Source organism: Bos mutus, chromosome 27 (assembly GCF_027580195.1).
Source record: "Bos mutus isolate GX-2022 chromosome 27, NWIPB_WYAK_1.1, whole genome shotgun sequence".
Lineage (NCBI taxonomy): Eukaryota > Metazoa > Chordata > Mammalia > Artiodactyla > Bovidae > Bos > Bos mutus.
Genome location: NC_091643.1, coordinates 31866322 through 31883538, shown reverse-complemented (window position 1 = coordinate 31883538; position 17217 = coordinate 31866322). Strand labels below are relative to the sequence as shown.

General features: G+C 37.2%; 1 protein-coding gene across 1 annotated transcript in view; it reads left to right on the top strand.

Annotated features, from left to right (window-relative positions):
• Positions 1-17217, top strand: part of TENM3 (teneurin transmembrane protein 3) — a 622438-nt gene that overhangs the window by 478651 nt on the left and 126570 nt on the right. Inside the window, 2 exon segments of the mRNA XM_070364068.1 lie at positions 4599-4721; positions 16013-16227. Coding sequence (XP_070220169.1) covers positions 4599-4721; positions 16013-16227 — 338 coding nt within the window.

Below are 17217 nucleotides of genomic sequence, written 5' to 3'. Positions count from 1 at the left end.
ACCTAATGGAGTCTTTGGGAAGATTAAATGAGATGATAAGCTGAAGCACAAGCACAACACTTGACACATAGTTAAGTGTTCAGTGAACATTTTATTCTTAAAAAATATTGCATCCCCATGTTCCCACACCAACGCAGAGGGCCCTGTCTGCGGCTGAGAGAATGCCTGGTACTGCTGCCAGTCTGTGCCACCTCGCCTAAGCCGTCCTCATTAGCTAAGCTGTCCACCCAGGGGTCAAGGGCCCCGCGGAGCACAGAGCTGCCAGTCTCTTCTCTGGCACTCTTCCCATGCCCTCCGTCAGGTCCTGGGCAAACCAGGACCCATCACAACATCATGAAGAGTGGCAGCAATTGCCTTCTCATGGGATCAACTCTGCTTTCCAGCCTGGGCATTAAAGAATTAGGATCATTCTCCTTTCTTTATAGATGTATTTTATTTCTCTAATTCTTGCTTTATTTGTCTGCCAAGATAGCTGCTTACACCAGTGCTCAGTAATTTCAGTAGCATTCTGACTTTGAGTTTGTTGCCTCCTTTTTCTCACTCTCTTTGTATCTCTCTCTCTGTCCCTCTCTCTGTGTGTCTCTGTCTCTCATTAACTTTGGAATCAATCTCTATATTTGCATAAAAATCTTTCGTGACACATCAGTGTCAAGAACTTCACTCAATACCAAACACCAACATTTTCAAAATACATAACGTCCTAAGACCAAACAACCGTTTGGTATCTGTTTTCAAAGCAGAGTTTAACAAGATACAGTACCATTTGGTATGTTTCTCATTATATGACATCTTAAGTAGAACCAAAATCCCATTTTACTGAGATTTTCTATAAAAAAATATATGTAATAAAGCTCTGGCCCATCTGGCAAAAAGTAAAATAGTTCTCCAAACACAAACAAAACCCTGCTTTTTAACTTTTGATATCTGTGCATGACCCAGGGACTGTTCCTCTTCTTCGGAGTCTGTTAAAACCAGTAATATAAGCAAATCTATCATTCAAGAAGGCTTTTTATGTTACATAAAAGCTCACAATGATGATACATTATTTTGTGTAGAAACTATGGCTCTTTTGAAATATTATTGCTAAGCCAGAGTATGTCTGTCAAAACTTTTACTGTACTCAGAACTACAGCATTTTATTCACACATTGCGGAACTATCTGAAACCTTGAAAAATGTATGAAGTGATAAATGTTGAGAAAGCTTCTGATATTTTGCCACTCAAAAACTACATACTTTAATGCAAAATGACATGAAATTATACTTCTTTATGAGTTGACAGTTTGTATATTGGAGAATTGTAAACCTGTATCTTAATCCTTGAAAAAATTAGTCTTTAAAGGAAATTGCTGAAAAACTATAATTTATTTATTATTTATTTATTGTATTTATTTATTTTACTTTACAATATTGTATTGGTTTTGCCATACATCAACATGCATCCGCCACAGGTATACACGTGTTCCCCATCCTGAACCCCCGTCCCACCTCCCTCCCCATACCATCCCTCTGGGTCATCCCAGTGCACCAGCCCCAAGCTTCCTGTATCTTGTATCGAACCTGGACTGGCGATTCGTTTCTTATATGTTATTATACATGTTTTAATGCCATTCTCCCAAATCATCCCCCCCCTCCCTCTCCCACAGAGTCCAAAAGACTGTTCTATACATCTGTGTCTCTTTTGCTATCTCGCATACAGGGTTGTCCTTACCATCTTTCTAAATTCCATATATATGCGTTAGTATACTGTATTGGTGTTTTTCTTTCTGGCTTATTTCACTCTGTATAACAGGGTTAGGGTTAGGCTTAAGTCCAAATCCTGAGAACATCAAAAAACTATAATTTAAACAGGGAGTATGAGCCTATATGTTTGTTACAAGTTGTCCAGGGTGGATGTAGCTATGTTCCTGTCTATGTTTGGTGTGTTTCTTTACTAAAGGATGATTTTTATATAAGAAATTGTTAACAAAACAATGCGAGACTGGAATAGAATGTCCCCAAACTGTTGAATCTTTTTTAAAAAAATTGATCAATTATATACGGTGCTAATGGACTTTCATTCAGCTATTATAGTTTTCCTATAGCATTATGCTAAGACCAATCATTAATTCATCATTAATAATGTAACACTCCATTCTTAGCCATTTATATTTTTATTTGGTATTTATTAATTTTGCCTTAAATTGCTATACTTGTGTCCACAAAAGTGTTGTCTGAGATTTTAAAACCTCAGAAAATAGAGTTTATTTCTTTGACAGATGCTTACTGAGATGTGGTCAGTAGCAGACAGTGTATGAGGCAAGTGAGATAGGTGAATGATCTGAGACAATCTTGGGAGATACTTCACTCAGTCAGGGAGGTCTCCCCAAGAAGCTGACACCAACCATCAGAGGGAAGAATAGGTATTTTGCAGTGGGTAGAGAGCACTGCAGATGTGGGGGCTGAGGGGGATGTTTATTGAGACTCTGTGGTCTGGTCAGGTGACTACAAATGGTTCAATACCCTGGAGTACAGAATAAGTAAATGAAAGAGCTACATACTATGGGCTGCCCCAGTAGGTGCCAGCTATCCTTCATATATATGGTCTAGAAAATTCCTGGAGAAGGGCATGGCAACCCACTCCAGTACTCTTACCTGGAGAATCCCATGGACAGAGGAGCCTGGAGGGCTACAGTCCATGGGGTCACAAGAGTTGGACACAACTAAGTGACTAACACACACACATTCTTCATATACATGGTCTAGAAAATTCACATCATTTAAGGTTGGTTTAACCAGCCTCATTTTGTAAGTAAACCTAATGTTTAATATTACATCATTTGTCCAAAGTTAAATTCTAGATTGGGCTCCCCTGGTGCTAAAAAGTCTGCCTGCCAATACAGGAGACACAAGAGACACAGGTTGGATCCCTGGGTCAGAAAGATCCCTTGGAGAAGGAAATGGCAACCTACTCCAGGATTCTTGCTGGGAAATCCCATGGACAGAGGCGCCTGATGGGCTACAGCCCATGGGGTCGCAAAAGAGTCAGACCCAACTTAGTGACTAAACAACAACAACAAATTCTAGACTGACATTGAACCCACGTCTAACTAATTGCTCTTTGCACTGTAACAGCCTAGTTTTGTTCATATATATTCAATATTTAATAAGGGCTTTTTAACAGTAGTCGTTATCACACTGTCTCTAACAGTACTTTCTAAACTCTTACATCTCTCTTTGGTAAATTCCAATATGTATAATGAATATATACTGTCAAATAATGTTGAAAAATTCTCCTTCATGACATAGTAATATGACAGTCACCAGATTTCCCCATGGATATTTAGCCTTCCTTCAGGATTAATTCCTAAACTCTATTTTATGGAGCACAAATGAACATTCAGTGTTAATGGTTAATGTGACAGTGAGTATTATTCTAAATATTTTTAAAGAATAAAATAAAAATATGTAAAATAATAAATTATATTACCTTTCTCTTTCTAATTACTTGGTCTTCTAGTTAGCTATTTGCTAAGATTTTTACATAAAGAAAATTAGTAAACATATAAAATTTATGTATGAATTTATACATAAATTTATAAGATTACCAATCCTACATCAAAAACTTTATGTGAAGTTACCTAACACTTTGGAAAAGACCCTGATGCTGGGAAAGATTGGAGGCAGGAGGAGAAGGGGATGACAGAGAATGAGATGGTTGGATGGCATCACCGACTCGATGGACATGAGTTTGAGTAAACTCTGGGAGTTGGTGATGGACAGGGAGGCCTGGCGTGCTGCAGTCCATGGGATTGCAAAGAGTCAGACAAGATTGAGTGACTGAACTGAATTGAGCTGAATCTGATACATATGCATGTTGCTTGATCTGTGCTAGTGCTGAATTATAAGTCAAAGATTTGAAGATTATTCATCTTAAATTAAGAATATTCAAATATTACTGTATGTTGTACATCTGAATCCATGTTGACCATTTCATGCACCATATTGATCTGTGAGACCACCTGTTACCTTAGTCCAAGTGAAGAGCGCCATGTCTCTTCAATTCAGTTCAGTTCATTCGCTCAGTCATGTCCGACTCTTTGCGACCCTGTGGACTGCAGCACACCAGGCCTCCCTGTCCATCGCCAGCTCTTAAGAACCTATAAACGTTACAACCAAGTATTGCACATGTGCAAGAAGCCTGTGGTCCTGTCCTGCAACTCACTTAGATGATGGTGAGTGGTAGAATTGGAACAAAGCAGAGCACAGAGTGATTCATTCTAAGAGTTTCCCGGTGCTCATTAGCTGAGTAATATCAAATCTTTATTAAAGTGCTGCTGTGTTGCCTTGCACTGCTGCCTGAATTGCCTTTGTGTGAGGAACTGTTTTCTTATTTTTATTAGGCGATGAATCCTTGGCATTTCAGAACATGGAAATTTTCACTTTACATGTGACTCTTGTTACTCAGAGTATGGACAGTCTAACTTTACATGTGACTCTTGCTATTCAGAACGTGGTAATTCTAACTTTACATGTGACTCTTGTTATGAACAGATGTACCATTTGCTGTTGTAGCTAGAAGCAGCAGACCTTTAAACACCGTGTGTTTTTTACCCCCAGCAATGCATCTCTTTGGCCTCAATTGGCAGTTACAGCAGACCGAAAATGACACATTTGAGAATGGAAAAGTGAATTCTGATACCATGCCAACAAACACTGTATCGTTACCTTCTGGCGACAATGGTAAGAGAAATAATCACGTGTCCTGTGTTTTTCTTTTAACATTTCTTTTCCATAAATTTATTTTTACCCATGTTAGAGCCAATTGTGTATGGGAGAAGGAAGAGGTTCTAGAATTACAAATATTATCTTTGAATGAGTGGCTTTCATTCAGTTACTTGAAGCACTGAACATTCACATTTTTATCATAGGAATAATACAGTGTTCTGCCTTCTGAGTCAATGGCTAGGCTTTTCTGCCTTTCCTTCAAAAGTGTGCATTTTGTTTTATTTTTAGTCTGTAAATAGATTCTAATTCAGTGTATCATCTCTTATATTATCTTGGGTTTATTTAGCTTTCTTCATTCAGCTAGTATGGGAAGTTGGAATACTATCTTCATTTTGTTTTAGAAGGTTTTACATACAAAACACATTAAAGGATTATCGTTTATTGACCTTTCCTCAGCTTGCCCTTTCTCTAAATTTTCAAAAGTTTACACTTTAAGCTAACAGGCTTTCAAATCAATTGGTTCCGAGTTTAAAAATTGGTATTTAAGAGGTTAGAGAATGCTGTATTTCATTTTTTTCAATATAAACACCCAGAAAAATACGTACATGTGTAAGTATACTTATATGATGTACCTATTTTTATTATATGTGTGTACATGCTTGTATTTATGTTTGGCATTTGGCATTCTCTGACTTTTTGCAAAATGTCATAGTACTTTATATCTCAAAGCAACTGGATAAAGACACCTTTTTCCATCACATGAGAAACAGGCTCTTTGCCTTTCAGCATTTCCCTGGCTCTCCTTCCTCTTTGTTTCTAATCTAGAATATTTTTCTTCTGCTTTGGCATCAGTTATTTTCATCCTCCTTGGCTGATTTCTTTGCAAGACTGAAAAGAAACTATTATATATCTATATAGTATATTTATTTGTATTTTATATATGCTGCTACTTTACATGTACCCACTGGCTGTGACTAGTGCTTTTACCATATTTTTTTGTTCTTTGCTTTTCCATCTTCTGTTTTAATAATAATACTTCATGACCCCCTCTTCCTTCTTAGGAAGGCTGATGGATTTTAGAAGATGTTAGATTTTCACAGTAATGGTAAATACCACCACTCCTGCCCCTGTATAGAGTATTTAATACCAAGTGCTGTATATTCAGCCCTCTTCTTTCTTAGGGAGGCTGAGGGATTTTAGAAGACATTTCTAAATGTTCGATTTTCACAGTAATAATAATACCACCACCGCTGCCCCTGTGCAGAGTGTTTGATACCAAGTGCTATGTATTTCAAATAAACTATAATCTAATGGTTGATGGCAGTGACAGTGGAAATTAGCACACAGTGGATTAGAGGAGTGAAGAAAAGCTGGCCTAATTAAAACTGTTGGTGGGAAGTTTCAATTAAGTGAAATATAATTACTTTAAACAACTGTTTAATCTTTAATGCACTGATAACACACATATGAACAGATCCAGTAACTATACAGAAATTAAAAGTATTTATTTTGGGTTTATATAGATTGAAATTTAGACTGTCTGTTAAAGTGGATGGTTCCTGTGAATGATCAAATAGCACTTGTTAACCACACATGTAGGGTACTTTTTACAGACCCTACATAAGAAATGTAAGAATAAGAAAAATGCTTATTGTACACATTTTGTTTATTTGTTTATACATCCTAACGTTTTATTGGGCTTCCCCCAGTGGCTTGGCAGTAAAGAATCTGCCTGCCAATGCAGGAGATGCAAATTTGATCCTTGGATCAGGAAGATCCCCTGGAGAAGGAAATGGCAACCCACTCCAGTATTCTTGCCTGGAGAATCCCATGGACAGAGAAGCCTGGCGGGCTACAGTCCATGGGGTCACACAGAGTCGGACATGACTGAGTGTCTGAGCATAGCACATTAATATAAGACAAAATGAAGGCCATCAGTTTTGGTTAGTGTAACTCTGGCAAATGACTTCTCCAAGTAAAAAAAAACTCTTTTATAGAAACTTCCAGTTTTAAAATACATAAGTCATGGGATATAATATACAACACGGTGACTTTAGTTAGTCACCATGAGGATGAGGTGGGGGGCCCCCACTCTCTCCTTCCTGCAGTCCCATAGCTGGGGCTTCCTTCTCAGGGTCTCCTTAGCCCAGCCCTCCTGCCCCATCCCACACAGTGCTGTTGAGTAGGGGCCCTGCCAGGAACTGACCGACTCAGCGATGGAGGCATAGTGTGTATATTCACACAAGCAGGCACAGAGGGGCGCATGGGACGTTGTGCCCAGGCGTTACCCCCTAACCTCTGTGGGAAGTGAGACAGGGCAGAGACAGTCTCTGGGGTCAGTCCCCAGATGGGTGGCTACCTTCCCTTCCTCCACTTGTCTCATATATTTGAAAGTTGTGAAAAAGTAGATCTTAAATATTCTCATCACATACAGAAAAAGTTGTGACTATCTATGTTAGACATATTGTGGTAATTGTTTTACAATATATATAGTTATCAAGTCGTTATACATCAGAAACTAATATAATGTTGCATGCAGCAAATAATTAAAAACCCCTTTTGTATGAGGACAAATTGAAAACTATGTGATTCATCCTCTTTAAACAAAAAAAGGTTCAGATTGCTTTTAAAGTTTACATTATTGTTTGTCATGTATGAATTTTCTCAAATACAAGCCAATTTCAAAGAATTAGATTTTAGAGCAAGTTAAAAATTGCCTATGAATTGAAGAAATGGGACTAACAGTGCTTCAAGAGTATTGAGTTTTCTTCAATATTGCATATAGTATTTATGTTGTTGCATTGTATAATAGCTCCTTAATTAGATGCTACATTGATTTTGTCCATTAAACTACATTTGCAAGGTAAAGTTTTAATTCACTTAGCTTGTGATGTAACACTCTGTATACATAATGTTAAGTTATGGCATGTGGTTGTTTATAAAAAGATATTTTCTCTCAGAGATCTCAAAGTCAGAGTATAAATCCAAGGTTAGGTCATAGAATTGGAGGGTGGGCTATTGATTGTCTATAAATGCCCAACCTTGCTTCCTGATGCCTTAATTATTAGTGCCTCTGTGGGACCTAAGATGATATTTATTATCATTTACCTTCCTTGACAATTGTTAGACCTTCAGAGTTGGATGTATTTTCTGCTTTTCATTTTAATCAGTATAGGCCAGTTCACTCACATGATGTGCAGGCAGCAAGCTCATAATATCTATGACCCCAAAGAGTAGTATTTTTTAACTCTGAGTGGTTTTCTGATGTCATAGAGTAATTCTCAAACAGATACCAAACCCCCTAAATTACCGATAGGATTTTTAAGTACTACTCTGTTTTGTCCTTATGATATCTGGGGGTTATAAACTATTATTCATAAAATATCTCAGAGTACAAAGTCCTTTATTTAGTGGAGTTATCTGAGAAATGCCACTTTACTGATGTGTTTCTATATAAACTGGGAATCACATAAGAAGGAGAGGAATAACAATAGCTATGTGCACTCAGCCTCTTTATGTTTTCACACTCTGACAACCGTATTTTAAGACATTAAGACTGTTGTGACACACACTTTCTGATGAAAGGAAAAATCACAGTTAGCAGGTGAAAAGACAGCTCGTGGCTCCCACGTTGAGGCACAACAGGACAGGATGGGGGGAAAAAACCTTCAAGATGATACTTTATTGTGTTTGAAGATGTGGTACATCTCACTCTAACTGTGAAGGCTTTAATTGGTTTGATTCCTAACCCACATGCTTTGAGTTTAGAATAACTACAGGGCAGTCTGTTGCCCTGTCTGTTTTTTTTCCTCCATCTTTCCTCCTTTTTCTCTTGGTAAAACCTACAGACCGCCTTAGTATTTCCTGTGATCGTTCCCAGGTTCAGACTCTGGGGGCTTAAGGATGGAGTGATCTCAGTAAGGGAGGATGGTGAGCACTAAAACCAGCCCTCCTTTCATTTCCTCTGAAGCCAAAGTTTTCTGGAATTCAGGACATGATGAAAGACATCTGTTTCCAGGCTTTTATCTGGGAGGACTGACGAGCTTCAGAGGAAAAGGTTGTCCAAGTATTTACAAGTTTATCAAACGGTGTCAATGGCACGCTGACTTCCAGGTGTGTTTACAATCAATAAAGAGCATTTGAAAATGCTAACAGCAATGACCACGCTTGACCTGGCCGAATGAGAGGAGGGCCATGACTTGAAAAGCAACAGTGCAGAATTTAAAAAGACAAAGCACCTTCACAAAACTCTAGTCTCCTGACATTCAGATAGAGGCTTTTTAGCAGGAATGTTGTACTTATATTAGCGGCCAGTTCCATGGATTTAAGCAGAGAGAAATCTGTGATGTCCTTTTCTCTGTGCATCACTGATTATAGTGAGAGGGTCAGGTCGGCATCTACCTTTTAGGAAAGAGACATTTTGAGATCTCAATTCAAAATAAATCCTAGATTCTAAATAGTGTAATAATTTAAAGCAGATAGACATGGATAGGCACTTAAAAATGAACACACTTCATAGGATAAGCTAGATCAGTGATCTTAAAACTATTTTGTTCTTGTGTGTCTAAAATATGTACACTAATTTGAGTTGTATTTCCTGCAACTATAGTACTCTTGAGTGTTTTTTTAAAAATCTGTTTTATTCTATACTGAATTTTGTTTCCATTTATCAGTTGTACATATTTGGCTGAAATTAACCTAATTATTATATACATAATGTTAAGCATTTTGATAATTATTAAATATAAAAAGTGAAAATGTATTAGAAAATACCTCTCTGAATGAGATGGAGACTTTTCAGACAGTTTATGTATTCACTGATGAATATTACTTATTACAAGAGCAAAGCAAGTTTCAATATCAATTCTATTCCTGTTTTTCCTTTTTTATAAGTATAAACATAAGAACTCTCCCTACAAAATAAGCAGATGGAAATGGAAGAATAGTTTTAGGAAGATGTCTCATTCAATTATTCAAAGTCCTTGTTAGTCCTTTGTTAAAAAATCACATAGTGATCTATTTCCGAAAAGTATATTTAGTGGTCTGCTGCTAAGCTGCTAAGTCACTTCAGTCATGTCCGACTCTGTGCAACTCCATAGACAGCAGCCCACCAGGCTCCCCCGTCCCTGGGATTCTCCAGGCAAGAACACTGGAGTGGGTTGCCATTTCCTTCTCCAATGCATGAAAGTGAAAAGTGAAAGGGAAGTCGCTCAGTCATGTCCGACCCTTAGCGACCCCATGGCCTGCAGCCTACCAGGCTCCGCCATCCATGGGATTTCCCAGGCAAGAGTACTGGAGTGGAGTGCCATCGCCTTCTCCGATTTAGTGGTCTACAAGTGTCAATTCCACCACATTTCTTCTTCAGTTTTATTGAAAGCAAAGAATTGGCAGCTACCTGATTTCAAAAAGATTCTTTATGCAGTTTTCCAAATCAATCCAGTTTCTCAATTTTCTTGGAGTACACCAGAGAAGGCTTCACCAAGGCTTACCACTAATTATATCTCTTATTCTTTTACTTAGTGGCACTTTATTTTATCTGATATATACAGAATGGAGTGGAAAATGGAACCATTGTTCATTTCCATTTACCTTTGTTATAATTTCTTTTGAATGCTTTTATCATACACTATCAGTATCACTAATTAGCTCATCAAATATGAGCTAATCAAATATATGGGAAATACTCACTATTTAATTTACTGGTAGAGCTAGTTTTCAATAAAATCAAACTTAACTTTCTTCCATAAAAAGTCTGGCTTGTTTTTTTCAGTTCAAATAAATTAATATAAATTTTGTCACAACCATCTCAGCTCAGAATTCCTATGCTAGTCAGGCAGTAGAGAGATGGATAAAACTCAGAGCCTTGCCAGGAGTTTGACAATTGGATTAAATAAGGCATCATTGCCTTGAATACTTCTTACTTTATTGAAGTTCTCTTTGCAATCATGAAACTCTTCTGCAGATGAAAAGCATTCATAGACAGTGGGTGAGTGGGTGACAGGGGCACAAAACGAAGATTTCTCTCTCCCTCTTGATGCATCAGATTTTAAAACCTGCCAGCAGTCTTAAATAGTCCATTTCTTAACTTCATTGCATTTTGCCTTTGCTAGAAATACATGTATGGCAGGAAGAACAAAAGAGCCCTTCCTTGGGTTTATGCTGTCTTGGTTAAAGAATGTTTATCAACAAAAATACTTTCAATTTTGCCTGTTTGACACACTGGAAACTTTATGTTCTAAGAGAGTGTATCAAAGAAAGATTCTGGATATGTGAGAAGTATGCCTGTCTGTTGTAATGGCAGTCTAAATATGGGAATTGTTAAGGTTTTAGAAATTAATTCCCACAAAATAATGTACCCCTTTTTCCTATATTGAAAACTCCCTTGTGTTCCATAGGGGTATGAACTACTCTTGTTTGAAGAATCCTGGACCAAATAACCTCCAAGGGCACTGAAACTCTGAGATTCTAGCAAGATTTTCCATTACAGGTAGACAAAAAAGAAACAGTGATCAGAGCTTCTGTTGCCCCCATTCAAGCACATCCACTCAACCTTGGTTCTTTTGTATTACAATTAAAAATAACCTTCTTTCTGAAAAAGAGCCACCTATTAAATTAACTATGGGGCTAACTATATAAGTAGATACACTTTTCGACCCAGAAGTAGGTACACATATCATTGCAGTGAGAAAGATTTTAACACCTCAAAATCAGGATATAGAGAAAGCAATAAAGCAAAACCTGAAACCCTAGAAATCAGAACTTGGTTACTGTTTCCAAAGCTAATGCCCTTGGGCAGAGATGATGTTTGGAAAACAGTTCTGGGATTAGCACCAGCTAATGCTGACCAGCTCTCAAAGCATGGGTACACTGTTAGAACATCTACAAGCCATTTCTAGCAGCAGTAGATAGGTTGAGACCAGAGGACAGATTAAATCACATAAGCTTCAGATAGTAACAACAGAACTTGTTAATGGCAATAATGTATAATAATAGAGTTAGAAATCTATGAACATAATGAATGAGTCTAAATATGAATGATCTCATGTATAAATATGTGTACTAACAGATCTTAGTGGGATAAAGGACTACTACTCTACTCAGTATTTTAAAAAATAGTATATGTAGAAATCAACCAAAACTTATTAGCAATTTATAATAAATTCTAATACAAAGAATTTTCCCTGGTGGTTCAGGCGGTAAAGAATATGCCTCCTCCAATGCAGGAGACCCAGGTTCAATCCCTAGGTCTGGAAGATTCCCGGGAGAAGGGAGTGGCAACCCACTCCAATATTCCTGCCTGGAAAATCCCATGGACAGAGGAGCCTGGTGGGCTACAGTCCACGGGGTCACAAAGAGTCGAACACGACTGAGCGACTTCACTTTCACTTTATCAACAGTGAATAAAAGAGTAGATGTCAAAAACTTAGAACAGTGTCTGGCATGTAATACGTATACAATAAGTTGTATTTAACACATTAGAAGTGAAGAAAAGTTGACTAAATTAAAAGTGAATATGTGTGTTCAGGTTGATAAAAAGTCATAAATTTATATTCTGTGTGTGGGTGTATGTGATGTTTCCCTTTAAGGACTTAATAGATTGTAGTATTATCATTAATACTAGATATTCAAAAGGATTACTGTCTTAATTTTTGGAAAACTTACAGAGGACAGAGGAGCCTGGCAGGCTACAGTCCCTAGGGTCACAAAGAGTTAGACATGACTGAGCAACTAACACATATAATATGAAGAATATTAGGTCATAGTAACCATGGCACACAAAGCCTATCATTCCCTCCCAATAAAAATAAGTACAATTTTATGTCCTAAAACTGAAAGCTAAGCAGTTTCTCTGGTGTCTTTTAGTGGGCTAACATACCTGATTTTATATGGAATAGACAGATAAATTTAAAACCTAATAACTTGAAATAAGTATTTGTTTTTAATAAAAAGCATGGGTTATATAGTCTTATATACTATAAGACACATAGTTTTGGAATTATGCAGACTTCTATTTGAACCTTGACTCAACCCTCCCTTTGGGTTATAATTTACTTCTCTGAGCCTTAAATTCCTCATCTCAAAATAGTATCAATCTCACAGAGTTGTTTTGAAATTTAAAACACATAATATAGATGAAACCACCTAGCATGTTGCAGATTCTCACTAAAGGTTAATTCCCTCTTCCCCCCTCCTTAATCTTTTCAGTAAAAACTATTTTATGACAAAGGTAGGTTCTTGTGCAAAAGCTTCCAAAATGAAAAGCAGACATTGATCTCAGGTATTTAAAATTTTCTATAAATAAGGATGTTTAGTTCGCTAGCAAGCAAAAATAATCTCTGGGTGTAGGGCTATATTTTTTATCCTTTTATCTATATATTCTAGTTTTGCTAAAATGAATATTAATAGCATAAGATAAATATTTTAAAATTCAGTAAGTGATGCACAGTTGATAGTCTGTGAGTTGATACATGAAAAATTACAGTGATCACTGTGACCCAATTTTGAACTTTTATTTTCCAGAGCATTTTATATTGGTAAATTAGTTCAACAAAAATAGACGTGGCAGGTGGAGGACTGTTAATTGCCATGAGTGTGGACATCAGGAAAAAAAAGAGAGGAAGTGAGACTGTTAATAATGACTTTTTATTAAGCTTTCTTGTACAGCCCCCTCCTGCTACCTACCTGGGTTATTACAACTGTATTCTCATTATTTCTCCACTTCTAGGCTTCCCACACGACTGCACTTTAATGCCTTGAGATAATGACTTTGTGTCACCTTTCACCTTTTCAAAACCTTCCATGGATCTCTGTTTAGCTGTAGCTGTCCTTTGACCTGATGATCATGTATCATTGTAGGATGCAATAGTCCAGGTAGAAAAGAATCCCAGCACTTACTAGTAACACACTTTCCCTCAGACTTCATACTCGTCCATAAGTGTAATTTGTTGTTACTCTAGACCCTAATGGCCATGACCTGGATATCTACCTAAAATTTTTGTGGTAGAAAGGTGCCTTCATGACTAATCTTGAATTCAGTTTTTCCTGGTCTCACATGCACGCGCGCGTGCGCACACACACACACACACACAAGACATAGGAACAAAAATCTGCCTTTGTGGCATTGAAGTGTAATTTACCCATATTAAATCTATTTCAAGTACATGCTGCTGCTGCTAAGTCACTTCAGTCGTGTCCGACTCTGTGTGACCCCATAGACGGCAGCCCACCAGGCTCCCCCGTCCCTGCGATTCTCCAGGCAAGAACACTGGAGTGGATTGCCATTTCCTTCTCCAAGTCTCTCAGTCGTGTCTAACTCTTAGTGACCCCATGGACTGCAGCCTACCAGACTCCCCCATCCATGGGATTCTTCAGGCAAGAGCACTGGAGTGGGGTGCCATTGCCTTCTCTGATTTCAAGTATCTGGGTTTTTTTGAAATTTTTTGAGATGAAAATACTGACTTTTTTTTATATATACTTTTTTTGGGGGATATGTATATATCCATTCTCCGCAAACTCCCCTTCATCCAGGCTGCTACATAACATTGAGCAGAGTTCCCTGTGCTCTACAAGTGTCTATTTTTAAAATGTGCCATGAATTGTATGCATAGTAACACAACGCTTATATATACACACACACATTGTTGTTGTTCAGTCGCTCCCTCATGTCTGACTCTTTGCAACCACATGGACTGCAGCACACCAGGCTTCCCTGTCCCTCACCATCTCCCAGAGCTTGCTCAAACTCATGTCCATTGAGTCAGTGATGCCATCCAACCATCTCATCCTCTGTCCCCTTCTCCTCCTGCCTTCAGATCTTTCCCAGAATCAGAGCCTTTTCTAATGAGTCAGCTCTTCACATCATGTGGCCAAAGTATTGGAGCTTCATTTTCAGCATCGGTCCTTCCAATGAATATTCAGGATTGACTGGTTTGATCTCCTTGCACACACAGACACACACACACACACACAAAAACACATATATATCTACTTCTGGAAAAGGGATGTAATAATGCCGTTTGATGGAACTGAAAATAAAAAATCCACGAATATGAGAAGACCAAATTCTTTAACCTGGCATTCAGGGGCCTCCACCATCTGATACCATTTTTGCTTTTCCAGTTTTATTTTCTATTTCTCCCATGACAAATCCATTGATGTCTTCCATTCATTTGATATCTTCTGAGAGCCAAGTGCTTTATATAGAATACCTCATGTAAAGCTTAGAGGAGTCCTGTGATTGCATGGTTACTTTTACAGGTGAAATTTAGAATCAGAAGCTTAGTATACACCTTCAGGTCACACAGCTAGTTAGCCAGTAGAGTCAGGGTTCAGACTCCAGTTTGTCTGACTCCAGGACAAGTTTTCTAGGCTTCTTTTCTAGCCAAATGGATCTCTCTGATTACCATTGTCCTAACACATGTTCAGTTCCATTGCATGTTTTTAATTACAAAGTTTACCTCTACTCAGAAACCTTATCCTACTTGTCCTACGAAGTCGAACTCAGTGCCTGCCCCTCTGTGGCATCTTTCCAGCTCCAGCCTTCCGTGATATCACTTTGCTCTGACCCTTAACCATACGTTGCTTAAGATAGTCATGTATTAGTTTGTAGGTGTCGTCTTTCCAACCAGGTAATTACTTGCTTGATGACAGAAGCCATCAAAGCCAAAGTCCATAATCTCTAAGAATCTGTTTTCTAGTTTATGTTTCTTCTTAATACCTGCAATTCTGTGTCCCTAGTAAATGCTCCAAAATGAACTCAATGGTAAATTAAGAGTTCTTTGTAGATAGAAGACTCTCTTCTGTCATTAAAATAATTTACAACTACTTGCAGTTATCTGAATTTTGAATTTGATTGATTTGGAAATCTTCATAATCCATTCTGCCTTAATTTACACTTCGCAGGGTTATGGTATGTTTAGAATGACTGATAAGTACCAGACTTAATCTCTCCCAAGAAATAACACCACATATAATTTGTAAGATAATTACATTTCAAATGATCAAGAAAGACTGTAAGTGTGAAAACAGTTGCAGTAATAGGTGTACCTTGGGGGAAAGTAAAAGGATTTTGACTTAAATATCTTAAAGAACATGCTAAATCAGGATTACTTGAAGAATATCTTAACAGAGAAAAACCTTTTAAAGGGAAAATTAGAAATAAAGAAGAGCATTTCATTTATCAGAAGGAAATGAAATTTCTGAGCATTTCAGTGAAAAAAAGTTTTGGAAAGTCAGAAGGCTGTTTTAGTTTTGGTTCTGTTTCTTTTTAATTTTCCCTTCTTTTTCAATGAATCTCTTACATTCAGGAAAATTAGGTGGATTTACACAGGAAAATAATACCATAGATTCTGGAGAACTTGATATTGGCCGAAGAGCAATTCAAGAGGTTCCTCCCGGTATCTTCTGGAGATCACAACTCTTTATAGATCAGCCACAGTTTCTTAAATTCAACATCTCTCTTCAGAAAGATGCCTTGATTGGAGTATATGGCCGAAAAGGCTTACCACCCTCCCACACTCAGGTAGGTTCTATTACCAATAAATTGAAAACCGCTAGTTTGCATTTTTAAAGTCATTCCATTTCTTAAGTGCACCGGTTTAACTCTTTGACCACTTTTTTATTGATGTGTTACAGCGAAGAGTTGTGACTGTAGGTGACACTTATCTTGAGACTTTTGAATTAGTATGAAGAACAGCTCTTTCTTTCTGATTCGCTTTAATCACTATTGATTGATTAAAATGTACAGAATTTGTGAGTAACCTGATGAATATTGAACATCATCTAGGCAGTAAAACATCATGGATTTTCCAAGTGTTTTAGAACAATTCTGTGATCATTTCCAAAGATCACACAACTTTCATGTAATAAATACATGACACTTTCATCCCAAACATGTGTTCATTCTGTTGAAAATACATAGTTTTTACTTTGTCAGATTTACTCTTTGTAAAGAAATTATGGGACCATAAACAGTTATATAATATGAACTTTTATCAACTAAGCCACAATTCCTCATCTATATATGATAAACACTAAAATACAGAGGCAAAAGGGCTTTCATAGATCATCAAGGATGATCACATTATTTAAAACAATTCAAATACTCCTATATTATAGGTGCAAAGAACTTTAAAGTCAGTTTGCTTTCATGAAAATCATTTCACAACTGTCGCAGATTAATAATCCTAAAGACCTTTTCATGATCCAGTACTGACTCATGGAATGTAAATTGGAAATTGTGGTTTAAAGATATTCCATTACGTCTCAGAAATTATGTAAATTACCTACCACAAAACTGGAGCCTAGACTTTTTCCCAAAACAGGAATTCCAAAAATGTGATAGATGGTTAATTAAAATGGGCAATTAGATGAGCTTAAAGTTATGCCTGAAAATCAGTTATTTGCCCATGGAATTTCATGCTGACTAATTTGATGTATTAAATGAAGACCAGATGCTTTATATTATGTAAATTTCTGAGAAATGCTTTTTCTATAATCTCAGAATATAAAC